The sequence below is a fragment of the Protopterus annectens genome, chromosome 4.part1 (genome assembly GCF_019279795.1).
Source record: "Protopterus annectens isolate FY-2018-M chromosome 4.part1, PAN1.0, whole genome shotgun sequence".
NCBI lineage: Eukaryota > Metazoa > Chordata > Ceratodontiformes > Protopteridae > Protopterus > Protopterus annectens.
In genome coordinates this window covers 421,255,637-421,281,365 of record NC_056734.1, presented here as the reverse complement: position 1 = coordinate 421,281,365, position 25,729 = coordinate 421,255,637, and the positions used below count along the sequence as shown (strand labels likewise).

General features: G+C 40.4%; 1 protein-coding gene across 1 annotated transcript in view; it reads left to right on the top strand.

Moving 5' to 3' along the window:
* The window catches only part of FNDC3B (fibronectin type III domain containing 3B), a 2,611,550-nt gene that overhangs the window by 1,989,045 nt on the left and 596,776 nt on the right, over window positions 1-25,729 (top strand). The window contains exon 21 of the mRNA XM_044070236.1: window positions 24,335-24,504. Within this exon, the coding sequence (XP_043926171.1) occupies window positions 24,335-24,504 (170 nt within the window). The remainder of the gene's footprint in view (window positions 1-24,334; window positions 24,505-25,729) is intronic.

The following is a 25,729-nucleotide window of genomic DNA, read 5'->3' as shown; positions in this document are numbered from 1 at the left end:
TGTGAAATTGGTGCCTCTGTCAGTCAGTATTTCTTTTGGGGAACCTACCCTGATGAAAATCTCTAACAAAGCATTTGCCATCTTTTCTGCCTGATTGGAGAATAAGGACACTGCTTCAGGGTATCTGGTAGCATAATCTACTACCACTAGCATATACTTTTTCCATGTGGAGCTTGGGGTACTCAGAAACCTCACAGTATCCATAGCTACCCTCTGAAATGGCTCTTCAATCACAGCAAAAGCATCAAAGGAGCTTTCACCTTGTCTCGTGTCTTGCCTACATTTTGGCAGTGCTCCCAGGTCCTGCAGTACCCTGTTACATCTCTGGAAATTCCAAGCCAGTAAAATTTCTGCATAATATGTCTCTTTGTATGTTTTATGCCCATATTACCCACAAAGGGAATGTCATGGGCTGTGGCTATAAGTGCCAGACGGCAGGCTCTGAGTACTACTGCTGTATTCTCTCATCCTCTAGCCATCCCTCAGGGGTCCACTCTCTACACTGTAACCCTTTGTAAAAACAAAAAATAAACAAACCACTGAAGAGAAAAAATTAGGCAGACAACCAGGTTATCTTTTTTTTTTAAATTCTTGTTCTTCCGCGTAGCGCTTCCATACACTCAACGTCATCAGACAATACAAAACAAGTAATAGCCATATTTAAAAGGCTTAGTAGTAGTCACATGTTCAAAACACCCCGCATGCTTTCATATCACATGATACAATTCCCATTTTTTTATATATATGTGTATACACTTGTAAACACAATACCTAACCTTTATTGAATAACCATTCAAATTTTAAGCCAGCTAAAACTACCTATAATATGAAAAAATAGGTGTAAAAATGTGTATAAAAGGTCATTATTTAACCCAGTTAATTATACTTTCAAATTAAACAAATGTTAAATGAATCAGTATAAAATGATTACAAATATTTCATAACCATTTGTTGGAACTTGACCATGCACAATAAATATGCTAGAAGTTGACTAATACCATCAACGTTTCAAGCTCCTTAATTTTAATACAGATGCCAAGGAACATACATCATTTAACCCTGGTACCATGTATGCTCTAGTCCTAAGCTGCCACATCAATTCCTTTTCTTCTAGTTTTAAACCCAATGGGCCACCCCTGATGTCAAATTCAACTTGGTCAATCACTCTGAATGTAAAAGAATGGCCAGGGTTTTGGGCCACATGCCTGGCCAATGCGTTTTCCATTTTCACCTTCCTAATATGGTATACATGCTCATATACTCTTTCACTTTATTTTCGCTCAGTCTTGCCAATATAGAAACTTGCACAAGACTGGCATGAAGCGAGATAAACAACCATGGTCGAATTATAATTAAATCTACCCTTACAGAAAAAATTAGTATCCAAAATGTTAAATCAGTTACCCGTTTGCATAAACCTGCAATAAGCGCAGGCCTCACATTTGTACATGCCTGGTACACGTACCCACCTTGGTGGTTGTAGTTCCAGTAAATTTTTCAAGTTAGTATCCCTCCTATACACTACATTAGGTGTAGGTCCCAGTCTTCCAAGTTAGTCATCTGCTTGAAAAATATTCCAATTTTTTCGTAGAATCATTTTGATACTCTCAGCATCACTGTTAAAAGTGGTAATAAAGGCATGCCTGCGGTCAAAGTTTAAAGTACTTTCACCTACTGTAACCAACTGAGGATCAGTTTTTACCCTCTTCTCGTTGGTGCCTAAAATGGCTCTGAAATGGCCATTTCCTCTCTTACTGTGGACTTCCTCAACTAAATTTCTCAATAAATCAGATGGATATCCTCTGCTTGTAAATATCTCCAGTAAGAATTTACACTCCTCTTTAAAATCCATTATTGTAGCGCACATCCTTGTGGCCCTAACCAGTTGTCTTTTGACCATAGGACTGTTTTTGATGTCGGGGGTGGGCACTACTATAATGCTGGAAGGAATTAGAGTAGGTGTCCTTCCAGTGTATCCTTGCCAAGTACTGTTTACTATCCTTGTCCTTCCTTAATTCCACATCTAAGAAGGCTATTTTTTGGGTATGAAATGTGTGGGTGAATACCAGAAATTCAGTGGTGTTATTACAGTATACTACAAATTCTTCAAACATACTTTGTTTCCCCTTGAATATTAAAAAAATATCATCTAAAAATCTGGTATAATGATAAATTTCACCTCCAAATCTATTTGTAATATTATGCACGAATTGATCTTCCCAGAAGGCCATTATAAGATTGGCAAAGCTACCCCCCACTAGAGACCCCATTGCCACACCTGTATTTTGTAAGTAAAACCGGCCATTAAATAAGAAAAAATTGTGGGACAGAATTATGTCCAGTAATTCTCTAATAAGGCCAATTTCAGAGGCAGGTGCACCTCTTTTCACTAATAGTAACTCAAGCCACTCAATACCCACATCCTGTGGGATGACTGTGTACAAGTCCTTTATGTCAGTTGTGGCAAAGTTGAAATCTGGATGAAAAGTCAACTTGTTAATTGCTGCTAGAAAAAAACAAAAATCCTTACAAATGAAGGGTTCCTTTTGTACATACTTTTTTAACAAGCTGTCTACATACTTTGCCAATGGATAGGTCATTGAGTCTCTACCATCCACTATTGGACACAGAGGAGGATTCTCAAGGCATTTATGGATCTTTGGTATTCCAAAGATCACAGGTATTTTTGGTGAAAGCATTGTTAAATAGTTAAGCAGAGTTAAATCAATCCTGCTTTCAATAAACAGGTCATTGATGAACCCCTTAATCCTTTTATAAGCTTGGTTCACTTCATTCAAGGAAACTTATGTGTATGTGACCGAATCCAGCATGTTTTACATTCTGTCATTGTAATTCATACGGTCAAAAAACACCAAGCCACCTCCCTTGTCAGCCTTAACAACTCTTATGTCAGCCTTTCTCAAGGTTTCAAGCAAAGACCGCTCATTTTTTGACATGTTAGGGCCGTTTCTGTTTGTAAAATACTGATAACCATTCCTTTTATTGCTCCCCAGTTCCCTAAGATCAATCTCACACATCTTTTCAAAAATGTCTAAGACAGAGTGTAAGGGTGGATTATACACACTGGGCACTCTATGTTCTACATTTGCAATGGTATCGTTAAACAGTAAACCCAGGTTTAATTTACAAAAAAACATTTTTAAATCGATCAAAACACTACATAGGTCCATTCTTTTACTTGGAACGAATGTCAACCCTTTAGAAAGGACATTTACCAAGTTTGATTCAATCTGATACTGAGAATAATTAAAGACCTTAAAGTCCCCTTCAACATTAGTAATTATACATGGCAAAACGTCATTCACAAACTCAGACTCTTCATAAAAAACATCCAAGCCAGAAACCAGAGAAAATTCATTATTGCCATAGTTTAATACCTCTGCAGGGTCAGCTATTACCTCTTGCACCCTTGGCGCTTGTTGTTTCCCTTCCATCCATTGCAGCCCTTGCTCTGGGCTGTACGGTTCTGGTTCTGCGCCCGATAAAAATTTTGGGAATTAGCTGTTACACGAGCATATGCATTTGCTGGAATTTGAGAGGTGTTGGTTCTACTTTGGAGCCTTTCACTTCGTCTTAAATCCTGTGTGTTTTCTATATTTTCACCCTCATTGCCCTCACTTAAGTCTAAGATGTCTCATCATTCTGAATGGGGAAGCAGGTTGTTGTTACCTGCTGTCATCACCACATCATCACTGCTATCCAGAATTGCAGAGAAATTTGCATTTCCTGCCCCCTGAGCATTCCATTGTTGGGAAAGGGGGGCTCCGTGTAAGCCACCCCTTTCCTATAATCATCGTTGTCTCTTTTCAGTTTTTTAATCTTGAAGGATTTTAATTTCTCAATTTGTTTGTCTATTCTGGCAAACATCCGCTGGTAGTCAAACTGATATCGGGTAAAGTTGAATCTACCGTAATGACATTGTCCCGCTCTTTAATTTCCTCCATAAGTGTATCAGCCATTACCTGGTAGTGTTTTACGAATATTTGTAAAAACTCAAGTCCTTGCTGGTCAAAGAGCTTCAAAAGCTCTAAATGAAAAGCAGAATTCAAAATTAATCCAGTTGGGTAATGCCAGGCTCTCAATCCTTTGGGAACCTGTTGCCGTTTAATACATTCTTTAAAATAAAGAACCTCCAGCTGCAGCTTCTTTAATTTAAGGGACTTGTAGTCCAAAATTTTAAGATTCTCGACTATACTGATGGCATTTGTAGAGCTGGTGCTGTCATCAGCCTGATTTACCTCATTCTGCAACAATGTACTTGGTTGCAGCCAATCATTCAGCATTAGAGGTGATGGATTACCGGAAACGGTCACTTTTTTTTATTTTTATACCAATTAATTTAAAATTTAATTTTTTTTCTTTTCTGTAACCCTTTGTCCCAGTATACAGATTCCCCCTTCCTGTGAGAATCAGGTGCCTCACTAGCTACCTCCCTCAGGCCTTGTTAGTTCAGCCTGTCTCAACACTGTCTTTGTAACCCTTCCCAGCTCCCCTTCCACAGGAAGTCAGGTATTCTCTGATAGCATTGCCTCACTGTCAGCCTGGGTACTACTACTCACCTCTGCCCTTGCAGTCACTCTGTCCAAGGGAACATGAGTACCCACAAGCAGCTGTGGCTCACCTTCAGTCTCACTACTACAGGGTAGCTCCCTCCCTGAAGTAAACTCCTCACCAGCCCTGGCTGCAAGTGTGCGGTCTGTCTGGGTCTCCCCTAGGCTACCTGACCCACATGCTTGTCTCCAAGCCTGACTGCATGTAACTGCATATCTGCAGGAATATCCTCAAACATACCTACTTGCTTGCTTTTTTTTCCACCAGTCAAGGTGAACCCTAGCCAAAGATATTTGGAATGAGGTCCCTGCTAAAGCTCTGATGGGAGTATACTGCCCAAGCAAGTGGTGCTCCTGTTTAACCATTGCAGGCTTCACAATGGTTAGATCAGAGGCTGTGTCTCTCTTAGCAGTGACCTGTTGGCCATTTACTAAGATAGGATATAACCTCTTGTGGCAGTTTGGTACCCTTGTTGTTTCAAGACAACTTTCTGCTGGCATTGTGTCATTCCCACTTACTGGCTGTCCCACCTTTTATTCCCTACCTTGCCTCTGTGGACATCCTCATGCTACATGCCCCCACTGATTGCATTTAAAACATTTAACCCTTGGTCCTGGATGTGTGCCTGGACTAGTGGCTTCCCCTGCTACTGGCAGACTCTGTTGGGGCAGTCTGGGCTACCCTCCATGGATTCCCTTAATCCGATGAGCAACATTGGGCATCCCTTTCCTGTGCAGTGATGCCCTGCTTGCTAGGTGTAGGTCTCCTTTTTTCCCCAACTCCTCTGCTGTGTTACTTTCTCTGTCTGCTAACCAGATTCTCATGTCCTCAGGCAAAGTCCTAAGGGCTTGTTCTTTCACCAAAAGGTCTTCCAGCCATTCAGAAGTGGTGACCTGACATTCACTCACCCACCTATGAAAATAAGTGCCTAGTTCAGCAATATATTCACACACACTTTCATCTGCCTTGCGTTTATGCTCGCTAAACCTTTTCCTATAAGCTTCTGGTGTTAACTTAAAGCATTCTAACAAACCATTTTTAACTGTATTATAATTTAAGCAGTCAGTCTCAGACAATTTAGAAATAGCAGTTATAGCTTTACCATGGAGTAAGGGGGTCAGGAACCATGCCCAGAGCCCTTGGACAACATTATACGGTTTACATACCCTCTTAAACATATGAGTGAATCTGTCAAAATGATCCCCCTCTGTAAATTTTGGAAGAAATTTGTTGACCTTTGTGGCTTCTGGGGTTCAGTTATTCCCTTCCCCATTACCTCCATGATCCTGGTGAAGAGTCAGCATCCCCTTTTCATGTTGCCTCAGCATATCATTGTCCTCAGCTTCCAGATGTCTCAGTCTTACTGCTGCTTCTATTTCCAAAGTTTAGCTCCAGTTCAAGTCTCTTTAACTCCAGACAGATTTTTAAGTTCTCTGTGGAAAGGTTGAGCTGTCCATTTTCTGAGAGTTGTACATCTCCAAGGCCAGTCTAGTTGTCCTCCTGATTGCTGGTCTGTGATGCAGCTGTGCCCAAGTCTGCAATAATTTCTGCTTTAGTCAAGTTAGCATGCACTAGTCCATTAGCCTGGTACATCTCAGCTAACTGGCTCTTTGTCAGCTTGCCATACTCCTTTGCTTTCATGCTTGCCTGCTCTCCCTGACTTACTAAGCTAACAAAAAAAAAAAATAATAAATCAGTTGTGATATGAAACTCTGAATGTTCACTGTGTGGCTGATTGAGAGTACAAACACCTTCCTCAGTGACCACTGTTTACAGGTTACAGGAATTCAATATCCACACCACTGAATTCTAATATGTGGATTACCCACCACTACAAGCCAATCAATATGTGATGTGGGTATCTCACCACTGCCACCAATTAATATGTGATGGCCCAAGACTGGCCCAGTAATCAAGGAGCCTCAGTGCTCACCACTGGTGACACTGGGGAATGTACACACTGGGAGGATGACAAGTACACACACAATAAAGTGCAATTTCCCTTAGGAGCACACAGAGCTCACAGTCAGTCTGGGGCTGGTTTCTCCCTCTTTCTCCAGATTCCCAATAAGATTCCCCACTGGCACAGCTATAAAGTTGAGATCTCAGCTGAGTGGCCAAGCTAAGACTCCAGCACCCTCTCTGCCCAATCAGTGCTTCATGTCCCTGCCCAAGTAGCTGACACACACACACACACACACACACACACACACACACACACACACACACACACACACACACACACACACACACACACACACTTTGAGATTTGATTTATACACCCCCCCACACACACACACACACCTGGGAAAGTCTGGCACAGGTATAGTAGCTATGCCCCTTCTGCCCAGACTATAAGGTAGTTTTCGCTGCCACCAGCCAGCTCCTTATCAGCTACTTTGAGGCCCTTAGCAAAGGGTGTCCAATCTTACTATGTAATGTTACTATTAATCGAAATGGTTGTTTGACCAAGAGACAAGGCTGTTAGGAGTGGCCCACAGTGTCACGAAATAGATATGCAAGTACCTTAAGAGCTTAAATATGTCTCACAGATCTCAGCCACAATGATACATTTAAATATATTTAATAATAAATAATAAAATAACAAGAGAATACTCAGTAAGCAATCAGTTACATCAGAGTTCAAAATCACAGGAAATATTTAAAACAATATTGCAGGGCAGTCTCCAATAAAGAAAGAAAACATCTAAACTATACATTACTATATTCCTATCTGAATCTAAAAGAGTTACTATGCCCTAAAAACTTACTTACAGAACAACAAGCAGGCAGAAGTGGTGAGTGGATGTTTCCAGGTCAAAGACAAAATGCCCTCCCAGAGAGTTCTTAAATTAATATCTCAAATACTGCTGCTGGGATACTTGCAGGATGGCATCAGTTTTGTCATCTGACTATCCCAGGTGAAATCCCCCATTGCTAGAAACTGCCAGAATTTTAGCATCTCACTGTGAAAAATACATATCTCTCAGATATTTGAAACTGCTGGAAGAGATAAAACAATAAAATACTTACAAAACAATGCAGAAGGCACCCTAGTTCTAGACATCCTGTCTCCTTGCTACATTGAAACTAACTTTTATAGCACAATTATAAAACAATTTAATTTCACATATTTTGTTGAAGTTTTGCAAGTTAACCCTCTATGTTGTAGTTCTCATTGTTAAAATATACATTTACACAGATACAATAGTTTATATACATTTCTGTTATAATCCAGCATGGTACACTTTGGTCACACATCTAGGCTCCGTACTGTACAAACCCTGTTCGACACACACTTCTGTACCAGTAGTTTAATATACATATAACATACCGTTCTAATACATTTGTAAGACAAGCATATGAATCATTGATATTCACAAATGACATATGAATATTTTAAAAATTCCATATAGCTGTGCTGCCAGTATCTCCTTCTGTCACACTTTTGTATAAATCATATTAATATTCACAAATGGCATATAATTGTTTACAAAATTCCAGATAGCTGGGATGGCAGTATTTCCTTTTGCAACAACAGGTACAACTGTAAAAGTATGCAGTGTACCACAAATGTGTGAGATATATGTCTTCTTGTAGTTAGGGTTACCTGAAATTACAGTCTTTGTGCCGTGTTCAGCAGCACCCACTGTTGATCCACTTGTACTGTGAACCGCACGCTGTCTTTTACTAGGAGGTGCTTTGAGTATACAAATAGGGGATGTATGCCACATGCTGCATGGGAGAACAGAACTGTCCTTTAGATGCTTAGTCTTCCTTCTGACCTGACTCAAGAAATGTAAGTCTAAGTAAATTCATGCAACATTTCACAAAAGGAGATTCTGCCAGCACAGCTATCTGAAATTTTGTAAATAATTGTATGTCATTGGTGAATATCAAAATGATTTGTGTAAGATACTTGTGTTTCAACTGTATTAGAACTGTATGTTATGTGTATATCAAACTTGTTTGTACAGACGTGTTGGAAAGGGTTTGCAAAATGCATGTGTTTAAAATGGATAAACTGTGCGCCCTTCTAGAAAAGAAAAGAAATGTAGATGCACTATTGTAACTATGTAAATGTATATATCTTATCAGTGGAAACTGGGATACAGGAGGTTAACCTCAGCCTAGTAAATTTCAGAAAAATAGCTGAAATTAAATTACTTTATGGCAGCAAGGAGACACAATGTCTAAAACTAGGGAGTTTTCTATATTGTCTTGGAAGTGGTTTATTGTTTTATGACTTCCATCTGCCAAAGATCTGAGGGAAAGCCCTTGTCTATACATTTTTACAGATAGATGCTAAATGTTACCAGCTGCCATCAATGGTTGTTTTGGGACTGGGACTAGAAGTCAGATGACAAGAAATGATGTCATTCTGCAAGCTAGCCCAGCATTAATATTTGAGTTATTAATTTGAGAACTCTCTGAGAGAAACACAGCATTTTGTATTTTATCTTTGACCAGACAACATCAGCTAGAAGATCCATTCACCACATCTGCCTTGCTCTGTAAGTAGGTTAACTAGGGTATAGTTATTCTCTTAGATATTGTCAGGAATATAGCAAAGCTTAGCTTAGAATTTTTTCTTTATTTATTTGCGACTGTCCTGCAATGTTGTTTTAAATATTTCCTGTGATTTTGAACTCTGATGTCGCTATAAATAAATATTTAGTATTACCTTGTTCTTTTATTATTTATTATTAAATATATTTACATCTTTCATTATGGATGATTTGTGTAGGGATATTTAAGTTCTGAGAGTACTTGAATATTTATTTGGTGACACTATGTAGGCCACTCCTAATAGCCTTACTCTTGGTCAAACTACCCTTACACAGTAATAACTGACACCTTTTGTTAAGGGCCTTAAAGTAGCTGATAAGGGGTTCTGGTGGCAGTGATAACTACCTTATAGTTTGGGCAGAAGGGGGCATAGCTAGTAAACTTGTGCCAGATTTTCCCAGGTGTGTGTGTGTGTGTGTGTGTGTGTGTGTGTGTGTGTGTGTGTGTGTGTCTGTCTGTGTGTGTGTGTGTGTGTGTGTGTGTGTGTGTGTAAAACAAATCTTCATCAGTGTGTGTGTGTCAGCTCTTGGGTGGGGACACGAAGCATGGGTTAGACAGAGAGAGTGTAGGAGGCCTTGGCTTGGAACCCTGGCTAAGGACTGAACTCTATAGCTGTGCCAGTGGGGAGTCTTACTGGGGATGTGTAGAAAAAGTGAGAAACCAACCCTGGACTGACTGTGGTCTCTGTGTGCTCTTAAGGGAAATTGAATTACACTTGATGCAGAGAGCTGCATCTGGAAATACTGCGTGTGTACTTGTCATCCTGTCCATGTGCGTCCCGTCCCCCACTGTTGCCAGTGATGAGGATTGAGGCTCCTTGATTACTGGTCCAGTGGTAGGCCATCACACACCACAGTCATTTTAGGAAGGTTTATACAAAACATTCTTAAATGCTCACAAGCCACTTCAATTTATAGATAGGCAGGCTGAAAATACCAAACCTGCTGTGATAATGGGGATCATGGCATGTTCTATCAGCAGAAAGTCACATGAGAGTAAGAAAAAAATTATAGTAAACCAGTTTGGATATGGATAATTGATGGTGTAGGAGAAATCACAATGGGATATATTAAGGTAAAGACCCCCAAGAACTGAAAGATGATAGAAACAGCACTCAAAATGTTGGGAACATATAAGGAGAGAACCTTTTTAAGGAGTAGTTAACAGTCATTCTCTTGTATAAAAGTAATGCTCAAGCAAGATGCATAGCACTATACAACATTCTTCTGAAAGAATGATAGCAATGTCTTTGTTGGGGTGAACCAGAATCAGAATTATAAGTCTAGGAAAGGAAGATAAGCTCTTCAGAGTATGCCGAGTGAACTAGTGCATTTTCCTAAGAGCAGAAGAGATAAGGTGAAAAACAGAACAGAGTTCTTAAACGTAACAGTAAATGGTTTTCAGCCTACTTAGGTGTTCACTTGTTGATTTATACACATGTTCATTAATATTACAACATGTTTTTGCACACAAACCTGGTAAAGTTTTTATTTGGTATGAAAGCGATCTTTGTTAAAAGTGCTTCAGTTTATAAGTTATTAATATTTATTTTGATAGATGTCTAGTGATAGATCTTTTTATTAGTTAGTCATTTTGTTAGTGAGATAGTTTCTTAATTAATAAAGTGTGGATTAGTAAGTTAGCCTTGATAAGCTGTTCTTATATTATACATTTTAATTTGTTTATAGCTTTTTAGTTTCAGTTCTAAGGTAGTACAGTCTCAGTTTACACTATGGTGTTAAGGGGAATGAGTTTATTGTTTTTATTGCTCTTAACAGAACCACCCTCTGTAACCACTCCCTTTCTTGAAATAACCTGATTATATATAAATAATGAATGTCTTATTGCTTTTCATTATACTCAACTAGGATAGCTTGTTTGTGTATTTCAGTAAAGGATATTCCATTTTTAACTCATCTGTGGACTACCTACAATTTTCTATTTTATTATTTTGTAGTACATGTTTTATAGTTCGATTTTTATTAGTGAACTAGGTGCATAACATATTTTAAGGAGTAAACTTCACACCCGCCACACTGCAGAGTTTCTTCTTGGTTTGTTTTTGACCCATTATAGGTTGCATACTGGGTTTTCTGAGGCTTCAAGGGACACCACCAATTTTTTCTTTTTGCTTTAAGCATGTAACAGTAATACATGCAAACTTCTTGTTAAAGGAAAACTGCACGTTTTCCTACATTTTAACTCAATCTTTAGGTTTCTTTTCTCCCTACGATATGGTTCCAGCATTGCATAGGTACCAGAAACCTGCTTGCAATTTTTAAAACTTTTATTTCCTTGCATTGGAGTCAAAGGAAGGGAAAGCCCACCTACTTTTTTTTTTAAGCTCAGCTTCTCACACACTTTACAGAGGAATTTGTGTCTACCTGCATGCCATGTCATAGACTCAGTTAAATATATAGTTTACCCTGTCAGACACTACTGTCAATCTTAGATAGGCAATTATACAATTCTTCCTCTAAAACGTGCACGCTGATTGGCCAGCCCAACCAGCGTGCCTGTTGTAAATCCCTCAATATACTAACGGAAAAAGGTCCGGTCGCCCGGACTTTTTCCGTTAGTATAAAACACTGTCTCGCTATGTTAAAAGAGTTTAACATAGCGACACAGTGTGAAAAAAGGCAACGCAGATCTCCGTTGCTTTTTTTAAAGCTGTCTCGCTATGTTAAACTCCTTTAACATAGCGACACAGTGTGTAAAAAGCAACGGAGATCTTGCGATCTCCATTGCTTTTAAACCTGTCTCATATTAAATGGGTTTAACATAGCGGGACAGCTTTAAAATAAGTAACGGAGATCTCCGTTGCTTATTTTAAAGCTGTCTCGCTATGTTAAACCCATTTAACATAGCGAAACAGTAAAAGGCAATGGAGATCTTGCATTCTCCGTTGCTTTTGCCCACAGCTCTGATGTACTGCGTAGGCATGCGCAGTACATCAGAACTGCCGCGGAATACCAGACAGCTGCGGAAGGGCAGCAAAGAGGCATTATACAATGCCATTATTTAAGAAAAGTAATTATTTCTTTTCTTAAATAATGTCATTGTATAATAGCAATAACCCACTTCTGGGTGTGGGTAATGCGGATTTAACCATGGTTGTCTTTGTTTGGTCCCTCGGGCTTCACCCTCGGGACCAAACCACGCCAACCGTGGTTAAATCCCGCATTACCCACACCCAGGCGTGGGTTATTGCTATGTTAATCCTGTTAAGGTCAGGAACACGGCTGCTGATATAAAAAAAGACAGCAGTGGAACTGTTTTTCATTGTTTTTATTGCAGAATATCAGAACCAATTTTTGACTTAACATATACACTCACATAAAGACATGCACAGCACGCAAACACACAAACAAATGCACAGACATCTACAATGAGACCTATGGTGTGGACATAGGTTCATAGGTTGGTACTGGGCTATCTGCCCGAAGGCATATATTAGCCCAGCCAGGTTGTGCGGTATTCACTGCCCCTTTAGTAGTTCCCTAGACCCTTGTACTAGCAGCTAGTACCCTTGGCCCCTATCTAGTAGTGCTGTTGGTGTGATCCCCGGTGTGAACTTTCTGTTACCCATCGACTCATCAAGGTTCCTCTTGAAGAGTGATAGTGAGGGGCTCTGTCTTATGTAGATTGGGACCCTGTTCCATAGTAAGGGAAGTCTCTGCAAAGGGAATCATTCCCTCCAGCATGTTCTATTCATTGTTGTGTTGAGGTTTATATCCCTAGAGCGTGTAGCTCGAGTAGATTTGGTTTTGCTAAGATGGAGCATGTTCAACAATTCTGGGTTGGACATGGCTCTGTACATTAGACAGAGATCGCCTCTGAGAAAGCGGTATGCAACAGAGAACAGTCTTAGCTTTTTCAATCGTGCTGTATAGGCAACTGTTTGAGGCCAGTAATCCTCTTGGTTAGGTACCTCTGTGGTCTCTCCAGCTGCTGGAGATGTCTAGCCAGGTACATTCCAATTGGTGCATTGTACTCAATAATGGGTCTGATGAGGGAAGAGTAGAGGGGCACCATTACATCCTTAGATCTTGATGCGAACCCTTTTGTGATCAGATGGTCACATAGAAGGATTTTCTAACCACTTTGGCAACATGGTTATCAAAGGAAAGCTGACTATCTACTTGGGTACCTAGATACCTTATTTCTTCTTCAGATTTCAGGGGATTACCTCCTATGTTGTAGTTGCGGGTACTCTGTTTTTTCCAAAGGGGATTACTACACATTTTTTTGCATTTAGCCTGAGACCATGGCTTTGACACCATGCATCAGTCTCATTTAGGCCCTTCTGGAGGATCTCCATGTCGGAAGGAGACTCTATTATAGCACCCAGTTTGCAGTCGTCCGCAAACTTAGTCAGGCACAGCCCTTCCATGCTTGCCTGTACTTCTGAGAAGTATATGCCAAACAGGAGGGGCCCCAAGACAGAGCCCTGAGGCACACCACTCATTACTGGTCTGGATTCGGACATAGATCCCATTACTCTTACTTTATGGGATCTGTCTGAGAGCCAGTTTGCGATCCATCTTGTGACGTAAGGGTTTATGCCCAGGCTGGTGAGCATATCAATAATACCTGAATGGGGAATGGTGTCAAATGCTTTAGCAAGGTCAAGGTAAGCTGTGTGTACCTCCTTTACCTTATCTATAGCCTGAGTAACTGTCTCAAAGAAATCCACAAGGTTCAGGAGGCATGATCTGCCCTTGACGAAGCCAAACTGTGTGGGGTCCAGCGACTGGAGGTTCCCAATCTCTCCATTTATGAGTTCCATAATGATTCACTCCATAGCCTTACAGATCAGACTGGTCAGGCTTATTGGTCGGTAGTTCCCAGGGTCAGTTGTGGCCCCACCCTTGTGTAGCGGGACCACCGTTGCCATGCGCCATTCTAAGGGCACATATCCTGTGGAGAGGCTGAGACTGAACAGAGTATTAAGATGTGGGGTTAATTCTTTTTGGAGCTTGTGTATGACTCAGCCTGGGATACCATCTGGTCCCATGGAGGCAGTGGTTTTAGCTTTAGATAGAGCCTTGTTAACCAACGTATCAGTAATAATTGGACTTATACAATCCCCTGGAATGGTAATAGGCCCTGTAGGTGGTGAGGGGGGGGGGGATTTGCACTGAACCTGTCAGCCAAGATGTTGGCAATGTCAGAAGGGTCAGTGTATTTTGTTCCAGTTTGTACAAGCTCAGAACAGACCTGAGCATTGCTATTTAGGTTTTTGATGTAGCCATAGAAGGCCTTATGGTTATCCTTGGCATCCTTGGCAACTTTCTTTTCAAAATTAGCTTTAGTTGACTTGATGAGGGCCCTCAATTTCTTACTAATGCTGATCAGGGATGATTTTTCTACTTGAGATTTGGCCTTTTTTGTATAAGTCTCCTCCTTTTATTGTAAAGTTTGCTTATGGCCGGGGTCCACCAGACTGGTTTCTTCTTGCCTGAGGAAGGAGTCTTGGTTTTATTTGGGATAGTACGGTCCATGCAATCCTGAAGATGCATATAGAGTGCCTTGGTGTACATCCTGGATATCATTATCCTTCTGCAAGGGAATAGTGAAGCTTTCCACTTCGGATGCAAGTAGTTTGAAGTTTGCTTTGGAAAGGTTTTTGACTATGGTTTCTTTGACTGGGGGAGGGGGAGGGGTGAGGATATCCAGGGTTATCAGTTTGTGGTCTGATCTGACCAAGGAGGGAGTGATAACGGGTGTGGTACAATGGGCGCCCATATTTGTGATGATTAAATCCAATATGTTGTCCCCTCTAGTGGGGGAACATACTAGTTGTTCAAGGGCATTTGAATTTATAAATTCTATGAATCGCTGAGCATAGGAGTTGGAACATTGGTAGTTTGCCCAGTCTATACCAGGGTAGTTGAAATCACCCAAGATTATGGTGTTGAGTAGGACCTTTATATTTTCCAATGTCTCAAGGAATGCAGAGTGAGCATCTTGGGACATGGTGGGCGATCTATAACCGGCTACGACTTGAAATGTGGTTTTGCCTGCTGATAGTTGTGCATGGATGGTTCTCTGGGGCATCATGCTGTGCTACTAACCTGGAGATATGGGTATCCTTAATGAATATGGATACACCTCCGCCCTTTGTACTGCGATCCGGTAACTGAGGCCGGAAGGTATGATATGAATTGTAACCTGGCAGTGCTGGGGTGCTCTCTTGAGCCTTGAACCAAGTTTCCGTCACTGCACAAACATCGATTTTCTCCATGCTGAGGAGAGCCTCGAGTGTGTGCATTTTGAGGTTGAGACTTCTGGCGTTGAGTAGCATTACCCTTAGTTTTTGGTTACCTGTGCTGGTTATGGTGGTTGGTTTGCCCTTTGAGCCTTGCCTAAAAAAGGCACTATGGGGATGGCAAGAGCCTTGGCCAGTATTCGAAAACCTAGGGGTGACAGGTGCAACCCATCTCTGGCAAAACAGCAAGGCTTGTCTATCATGTCATCCCAGGCAGACAGACACTGGATCCCCTTAGAATGACACCAGAAGCTTAGCCAATTGTTGAAATTGATCATTTTGTCTTTGTATTGTGGTATCATTCTAGGTGAAGGTAGTATGCTACTCAAGGTCAGGGTCATACCAGCTTGGGCTACATGATCAGAGAGCTCCTCAATGTCTCTTTTCATGTAGTCCAGGGAGGTACGTCTTAGATCATTCACACCAACATGTACAATGACAGCGTCATACTTGTACTTGTTCTGGAGTGACCTAAGTGCCTGTGTTATGTGGCGGATCCAAGCACCCGACAGGCAGCTGACAGTAACCTTCTCTTTGTTCAGCCTGGTAAGTGGAACATCCGTGTGCCTTACTATAGAGTCTCCTATTACTAGCATGTTAGGTATGGTGTTTTGCCTTAAGGGCTGTTGTGAGGCACACTGCTGAGGTGAATTATGTGTTTTCTGGCTTGTGTTTGGGGGTGCAGGTTGCTTGCTTGCCTGCTTTGGAGGGCAGTGTTTCTTTTTCAGATTGGTACCTAGTGCCTCTGAATATGTTTTTGTGTATTTATGCGTATGTTTTGCTGATGCTTGTTTTGTAGATTCATGTGTGACAGGTGGTGTGATGCAAGTGTGTCCCTTATCCTCTTGACTGTCTGTTGCAGTCATGGGTTGAGAGCGCTTAGCCTCCAGTCTGGCTGTGTATTTGCATCTCTCACAAGTGTTTGTGTCTAGAGGTAAGAGGAGAGGGTTGTCTGTATACTTGAGGCAGTTGTGACATTCCCTCAGGATGCCCAATTCCACCAGATGAACTGGAGAGTACACCTGAAGCTGACCTCTGGACATGCTTTGAAGCATGTCATTTTGACATGTCAGTAAAAGTTTCCTAACTCTGTTCCTGTTAATGCATACCCTGCCATTATCAGAGAAAGATGAAAGACCAATCCAAACTGTTAAGGGTGGAACAGCACTCTTTTAGAATCAGACCTTCCTCTTACTAGCTGATTCCTAAGGGGTACCTGATGAAACAGCAATGATATCCTACAAGTTGAGACATGACATATTCTGCAGCAGGTGTACAATCATAATACATAAAGGAATGGCTCATGTTTAATGATGTCTACTACACACCTTAGTATGACAGGTAAGTTTCTAATAATCATGACACATCAAACAATGTCCTTTTCAGCAAAGCACAGACACTAAAAAAGAACAGAAATGATCCTAGGAAAAATACAGTGGTCTCACTCCTCATTTGTTTTGTATAATAGGACAAGTTAAATGTAATATCAGTTGATGGATGTAACTTATTTTAGTAATGAGAATTCCGTTATGCACAGGCTGTGGTTTCTGTAATGAGGTCTTTTTTTCTGTTTTGCTTTCTTAATCAAATGAATTTCAATTATAGTTTATTTTCCAAGACAGCAGACATAAATTGGCATGCCTTATGGTATTTAACTGTACTTCTGAATGCTGTTTTCTTGAGAAATGTCATTTGAAAAGCAACTGAAAATATCTAGTATCCTCTCTCTGCCTCTGCAATTTCTGGAAACTTAAGCGTGAGATGGCTTTACATGTTTCACCTGCTATGATAGCCTGATTCCTATGTGCCTTGAATTCCTGAGACAAAGATGTGTGCATTTGAACACAATGTACTTCTTATTTCCTTTTCTTAATGTTTTTAATGCAAAACCACATAGTAAACGTATGTTAAAGTAAATTCAGCTGTATATTATTGTTGCCATAAATGGTTACATTTCCTTTATGGACTACAAAATACTCATGCACTCTAACAATGTAAGGACTGATTCAAAATCAGTCGGAATCTCTTACAATGGATCTACTTGTACCATATATGCACCCCCTCCATAAGGATGTCACAAACAAGCATAAAATACCTTTTTATGAACAGTATCAATGCACCTAGTTGATAGGGTTGTAACTTGTCTCTCTTTCTGCATGTCCTGTGGGGAGCTTGAAAAGGGTAATATGTTGGTACTTTACAAGAAAAAATATTTTCTGACTTTTCTCTAAATGTCACAGAAATCTTTGATACTTCATTTAAGTTATCTTAATATATAAACTATTATAAATAACAAACATTTAAAAGCTTAGCATTTCAATACTGTGTTGCTACTTATGTAAATTTGTTAGAAGAGTTTACAGTTGCCTTTAAACTCCTGACTGATCTAATTGCTTTGTTTTGCTATGTCATGTCTCAACTTGTAGGATATCATTGCTGTTTCATCAGGAACCCCTTGAGAATCAGTTAGAGAGAGGAAGGTCTGATCCTAAAAGAGTGCTGTTCTACCCTTAACAGTTTGGATTGGTCTTTCATCTTTCTCTGATAATGGCAGGGTATGCATTAACAGGAACAGAGTTAGGAAACTTTTACTGACATGTCCACACCATAAGTCTCATTGTAGATGTCTGTGTATTTGTTTGTGTGTTTGCGTGCTGTGCATGTCTTTATGTGAGTGTATATGTTATGTCAACAATTGGTTCTGATATTCTGTAAGGTTTTCTCTTGGACTAGTCATAGCATAGAGTTGAATCATGTCTGTTTTGCCAGTTAGCTCTGAAAACGCTTCTGTATTTCTTAAGAGAAACTCTTTTATTTATTTTTTTCTGTGGTATAGTGTGTGTAGTCCACATGAATGGCAAGACTAGAGTTCATTTTTTGCCAGGCTCGTTAGTGTCCCCTGCTTAACCTAACCACTGAAGACTGTGTTTCTTTCCATGGTTGGACTAGGTTGATATGATATATTTGGTTTGTGTTTTTTTTCCCCTTAGTATTCTATTTAACCCTGTAATTTACATTATTTATTTTTTCTGCTAGTTCAAAATGACCCTGACACTTAGCCAAAAATGTATTTTCTGTGCAGAGACCAAAACTAATACTTGCTCTCCACCTTTGAATTCCCTGGTTCTTACATTCCTATTATATCTTCTTTGTTGTTTGGCCTAGGCTCTTTCCATCTGTTCTCTTATAATTGAAATTACTACTTCCAGCCTATTCTGTTTGTTGAAGTAGTGTTATATGACAGTTTTAAATGGGTTTTCTCTTCTTCTCAAATTTCTCTAGCAATATCAGACAGTTTACCATATAGTAATTCAAAAGGATTAAATTTTGTTGAAGGTTTCTCCAATGACAAACAAAAGATGGGAAGTTAACTGGTCCCAGTTGTTGCCAAATTCTTCAATTACTTTTCTCAGCAGGGATGTCAAGATTAATTTAAAATGTTCCACCAGTCCATCTGTTTTGGGATGATAGTCAGGGGGAGTTTAACTGCTTGCCCTTAAAGCATTGACAAATCAGTGCATCGTCCTGATGTTATTGGAGTCTTCTGTTTAGTCATCATTTCCTTATGTTTTCCTATACTGGAAAATAATATCAACTTCAGCAATAGGGAACAGCCTCAGGATACTTAGTGGCATAATGCAAAGTAACCATAATGTATTGAAACCAATTACAGATTTTATTAGCAGGCCAGCAATATCCAGGACATTCTTTCAGATGGGATGTCAGGAACAGGCATGAGAATCAAAGGGGTTTAAAGCCTGGATGAGGGTTTGTCTTCTGCCATTTGGGTCACCCATCATAGAAATTCTTTTTTTGTAATTATACCTGGCCAGTAAAGCCTTAAGACCCTTGCTGTAGTCTTGTCCATTCTTAGATGCTCATTTAGTATATGGCTATGAGCTACTTTCATTACTAGCATTCTAAACGGTTTAGGCACTGGCAGATGATGTACAGTCTCCTTCCTGTGTTTACTTACTCCGTACAATAAATCATTTTGGAATTCTAATTCAAAGTCTGGGTCTCCTCTTACAACTCTAGCTGTGTTTTCCCCTTACTCCGCTGAAATTGTTGCTTTCATACTGTGCTTTTTAAAGTTTGTCCAGCTTACTGAAGGTCAGCCAGCTCTGGAATTTGCTCACTATCAGCCTGTCATGAAGGCACTGCTTCCTCTCCTTACCGTGCTGGCACAGGAGAATCTCTGTCTGACTCTTCTAACAATGACAGTGCTGGCACAGGTGCATCTCTGTCTGACTCTTCTAACAGTGACAGTGGTGGCACAGGTGCGTCTCTGTCTGACTCATCTTCTAACAATGACAGTGCTGGCACAGGAGCATCTCTGTCTGACTCTTCTAACAGTGACAGTGGTGGCACAGGAGCATCTCTGTCTGACTCTCCTTCTAACAATGACAGTGTCGGCACAGGAGAATCTCTGTCTGACTCTTCTAACAATGACAGTGCTGGCACAGGTGCGTCTCTGACTCTTCTAACAATGGCAGTGCTGGCACAGGAGCATCTCTGTCTGACTCTTCTAACAGTGACAGTGGTGGCACAGGAGCATCTCTGTCTGACTCTTCTTCTAACAATGACAGTGTTGGCACAGGTGCGTCTCTGTCTGACTCTTGTAACAATGATAGTGCTGGCACAAGTGCATCTCTGTCTGACTCTTCTAACAGTGACAGTGGTAGCACAGGAGCATCTCTGTCTGACTCTTCTAACAATGACAGTGCTGGCACAGATGCATCTCTGACTCTTCTAACAGTGACAGTGGTGGCACAGGTGCATCTCTGTCTGACTCTTCTTCTAACAATGACAGTGCTGGTGCAGGTGCTTCTCTGTCTGACTCTTCTTCTAACAATGACAGTGCTGGCACAAGTGCATCTCTGTCTGACTCTTCTAACAGTGACAGTGGTAGCACAGGAGCATCTCTGTCTGACTCTTCTAACAATGACAATGCTGGCACAGATGCATCTCTGTCTGACTCTTGTAACAATGACAGTGCTGGCACAGATGCATCTCTGTCTGACTCTTCTAACAGTGACAGTGGTGGCACAGGTGCATCTCTGTCTGACTCTTCTTCTAACAATGACAGTTCTGGCACAGGTGCATCTCAGTCTGACTCTTCTAACAGTGACAGTGGTGGCACAGGAGTATCTCTGTCTGACTCTTCTTCTAACAATGACAGTGCTGGCGCAGGTGCTTCTCTGTCTGACTCTTCTAACAATGACAGTTCTGGCACAGGTGTGTCTGTCTGACTCTTCTAACAATGACAGTGCTGGCACAGGTGTGTCTCTGTCTGACTCTTCTAACGATGACAGTGCTGGCACAGATGCATCTCTGTCTGACTCTTCTAACAATGACAGTGGTGGCACAGGTGCATCTCTGTCTGACTCCTAACAATGACAGTGCTGGCACAGGAGCATCTCTGTCTGACTCTTCTAACAATGACAGTGCTGGCACAGGTGCGTCTCTGTCTGACTCTTCTAACAGTGACAGTTCTGGCACAGGCGCGTCTCTGTCTGACTCTTCTAACAATGACAGTGCTGGCACAGGAGCATCTCTGTCTGACTTCTAACAATGACAGTGCTGGCACAGGTGCGTCTCTGTCTGACTCTTCTAACAATGACAGTGCTGGCACAGGTGTGTCTCTGTCTGATTCTTCTAACAGTGACAGTGCTGGCACAGGTGCATCTCTGTCTGTCTCTTCTAACAGTGACAGTTCTGGCACAGGCACGTCTCTGTCTGACTCTTCTAACAATGACAGTGCTGGCGCAGGTGCTTCTCTGTCTGACTCTTCTAACAGTGACAGTACTGGCACAGGTGTGTCTCTGTCTGACTCTTCTAACAATGACAGTGCTGGCGCAGGTGCTTCTCTGTCTGACTCTTCTTCTAACAATGACAGCTCGTAAGAGCACTCTCTAGAGTCCGATGCTATTACTCTTATTTATTTATTTTTATTTATAAACCTGATGCATGTAATCCCATTTCTTTTGTTTAGGATTCCTATACTTTTTTCCTGTACTTTGACCCAGCAGGGTTACTACTATGGCTCTGTTTAAGGATATTTTGTCCCTCAGTATGAAGTAATCTCTCATTTTCTTTCATTTATTGGGATGCTGTCTCTCTGTTTCAGTGTAAATTAGCTGCACTCTCTCACTTTCTTCTCTCCATATACATTGGTTTTACTCTGCAAATTGTATTTATTGTCAGTTTTACTTCTTTTCCGGCTTACAGACACATGTTGCTTAGACGTTTTTGTTTGAGTTTTCCATTTTACATTGGGAGAAATAGGAGAAATAGGATTAAAACTCTGACTAGGTTCTGTTTCTTCTTCTGTTGCCACAGTAGTAAAGCCTTTCTTATTGTTAACTTTCTCATTCTCGACTTTCACCTGCTGCTTAGAAGTTTCAGTTTTTGTGGCTTCCTGTTTTATTTCAGTAGAAAGTTTGGAATAGTTCTCACAAGTCTAAGCTCAGGGAATTGTATAGGTTAGGAATTGTATGATTCCCTAGACTGAAATGGGGGAAGTCATGTACATCATGTAAGTTAAGAATTGTATTTAACATTAGGTGTCCCTCAGGAATCCAGTATTGGTTCCTTTTTATTCAGTTATGATGCTTCTGACTTAGTTTTGCCAGTATTACATTTTGTCAGTATACTTTTTGTTATGGGAATAAAATAAAGAACTAAAGAAACATCCTGAGCCTGTATAGTGTGTGAGAAGAACTGCTATACCTAAGATACATCCCCCTTTCCAAAGTTGAAGAGAGAGTGGCTCTTCGTCACTTTGTTGCTCAGACTGTATATATATATATATATATATATATGAAATGCTTCAGGAAAATGCTCACCAGATGATTCAGAGCTGTAGATTACACAGTGTATTATGGATGTGGAACTGCTGCAGTAATTACTGAAGCACACAGCACTGGAAGAGAAGCCCTCCATTTCAGATATATCGGTATCTTATGAAGATGATGTTTTCCCTTTTCTGTTGTGATCAGGTAGAGTGGTGGCTCCAGCAATGTACATTAGCAAAGTCTGCCCATAGGAACGCGTAGTGGGTTAGCACGGAATGATAATAGTTAAAAACACTTCAAAAAGCACAGTAGTTTTTACACCAGTATAAGAACTTCTGTTTTTCTTCAGGTAAACCGTTGACTTATCGTCGGCAAATACAAGTATGTAATATAATTATACATTTAATTGTACTTTAAAAAACAACAGAACAGCTAGCACTTACATGAAATGAAGATGCTGCATAAATGTTTTATCCTCCAAGTGCCTGCAGGTTTGGTGTTTTTTCAATGATTATACTGTGTTGATTTTCAATTTAAGTGCTACCGTATGCATGCCGTAGAAGAAGAGTTGCAATTACAGTGTACGACCAGGAGCCACAGTCTCCATACATGTTTTGACAGTAGCTGTGCATTAACTTGCAAAATATTACAAATGTCAGCATTAGCCCAGTCACTAGGTCATCTGTAACTGCATGGACATACACACTGCTAAAGATGCATTTATTTATGAGACTGTACAGTTCAGCCTCATAAATAAATGTAGTTCATACATTATGTGGTCTTTGGGATGCTGAGCAGCATAATAGCAATGTATGCAACAACAAAAACACAGTGCAAAGGAGGTGTTAGCTTAGATTAGTATAATAATGTACTGTAGAAAAGCATCCATCCGTCTGTGTCGTAATTAAAATGCCCCCAATCTGCCCTGTGTATTTCATTTGTAAGAGGTACTGAGCTCATTGTCAACATGCTATGTATGCTGTTTTGTTTTGCTTCGCTTCTTCTTTGCACTGATCTAACTAAGGGATCATGTACCTGCACAGAGGAAAGAGCAACAAAACGGAAAATATTCATTAATTTTTTTTTTTTTGTCTACTTTTTACTGCTGGGCACACTGGCTGTTACAGACAAAACTATTAATGTTTGCTTACAGAGACTGCATGAAGTAATTAGGAGCACCTTGTGTCATCTAATAGATAAAACCACTACTGTAGCTGGACTGCTAGCAAAATTCAAATGGAGTGCTCTGTGGGGCACATAGGAATGAGCAGTTTAATGTAGGTTACCTTTCAACTATTACAGACGTGGAGTAGCTCATTATTTTTTTTATTCTTCAAAACAAAAATTCATTGTAGATATATATTATTGAACATATATCCAGTAGTCCTGACTCCACAGAGAATCATAATAGAAGTTCATTGATTTATTCTGAATAAATTATCTGTGGGTGTATGTGTGTGCATAGTTAACAGTAAAATGTAGTAATATCACTAAATAAAGGAAGTTGTCTGAGTGTAAGTAAATGCATGCAGTCTATTGATTTATTACCCATTCTGACATACAGGTAGGCTTTAGTAGCTATACACTGTGGATATGTGCCAAATAAAGAATGGATTGGGAATGTAGCTTACATTAATGTTGTAACAAAGTTTGACAAGGTCAGTGGAAGTTATGTAGTTCAAGTTATTGTCTTTACAATTTCTGAAGCACCACGCTTATTCAGAAAGCAATTCATAAATCATCAATGTAATTCTGCTATGTGTCTTGAAAAGGTGCTCAAGTACTTCAGAAATTATGAAGGTCAGGGATGCCTTCAAGCACCTTTACCAATCACATAGTCTTTCATGTAATGCTGCATACATTCTGTTTGGAGGTAAGTTAGGCTGAAAATGTGCTGCTGTTGTGCTGAAAAGATGTGAGTATGTGACACGTGATGCACATAATGTAACTGTTCTGTGAAGTAAAGGAGCCATCTTAATGCTAGAACAGGAAATAAAACAGGACAGGGAAGTCATTGCTTAAAAGTTGTTAGAAGTACAATTCACATCAGTATTCTGGAGTAAGGTTCCTTTAATAGTATTTGTTCTGAATTATTACTAATGTGCAGTACTTTATACACTTTCAGAATGCCCCTCAGAATTTAACTGTGAAGTGACAGAGTACAGCCTGGAAATGAATGAAGTGGATAAAACTGCTTCCGAGGTATACCTGGGCTCTGACCTGGAGTGCACTGTCAGTAGCCTTCTTCCAGGAACAACGTACTATTTCCGAGTGAAAGCAAGGAATGATGGAGGGGTCAGTAACTGGTCAAATCTTTTATAAATGCTATACTTAAAACAGCTGCTTGCAGCAGTATTGTACTGTTTATTTTGTTTCTGTTGTACAGCAATACTCTAAAAGGTGATATAAGTGGCAGTAGGATGATGTACTTTTATTATCCGTATATTTTTGGAAACATACTTAGTGTATACATTCTATTCATCACACAGTTGTTGGCTACTGAAAAGTGATTTGCAAAATAATTACAGATTGTAATTCAATGCAGTAATGTGAATGGAGCAAATAACTTTTTAGCTGCAGTCCTGAATACATTTCAGAAGTATCACTGTTAGTCTTTTCAGGAATATTCTTTCATCATTTTTGGCGGAATCAGAGGTTGTCTGGATTAAATGTGCAGTGGCTGTACTTTTCTCCATCTACCTTTATAGACTTTGTGGGATACTCTAAAAGATATGGATGCTCCAGGAATAAAAACATTTGCCAAGATGTGTAATTTTTGGGTTGGCATATGGAGAGACACATTTTCTGCTTGGATTGTTTACCAGTCATGTTTTTTTGTGTTTCATTACATTATGGAATTGTGGAGGTTACCCTTTGAAGCTCTGGCCTCTGCTAGCATTAGCTATACTGCAATTGATTGCCCGTTTTCCCCCAGTGAGACCAGACCCTATCAGAAGCGTGTATCATCCGGGTGCCCATCAGAGATTTTCCTTATATATGCCTCCCCCAGCCCCTGGCAGTTAATGTACATGCTAAGATGACAGGGGCTGCAATGCTTTCCTCTTTTGTCATGCACATTCCCCACATGGCCCATGAAGGCTACCCCTGAAATATGGCTTACAAATGCCATGTGTAGATCCTCGATCCTTACCCCAGATGCCATAGAACCCCCTACTCCCATAGATGCCTGCATTGCAGTGGACTGGACTTTCTGTGTCCTCCAAGAATGGTAAGCCAATGTCAGCCAGTTACCACTGTGACGTCCATGCATTGGCCCAGAAATCTAGGAGCCTCAATCCTCACCACTAACACCCGTGAGGGGCGTCCATATAGGGAAAGGGTAATAAGTACACACACAGTAAAGTACAATTTCCCTTAAGAGCACACAGAGATCACAGTCAGTCTTGGGCTGGTTTCTCCCTTTCTCTCCAGGTCCCCAATAAGACTCCCCACTGGCACAGTTATAGGGTCCAGATGTGGGCAAGCTAAAACCTCCAGCACCTTCTCTGTCCAACCAATG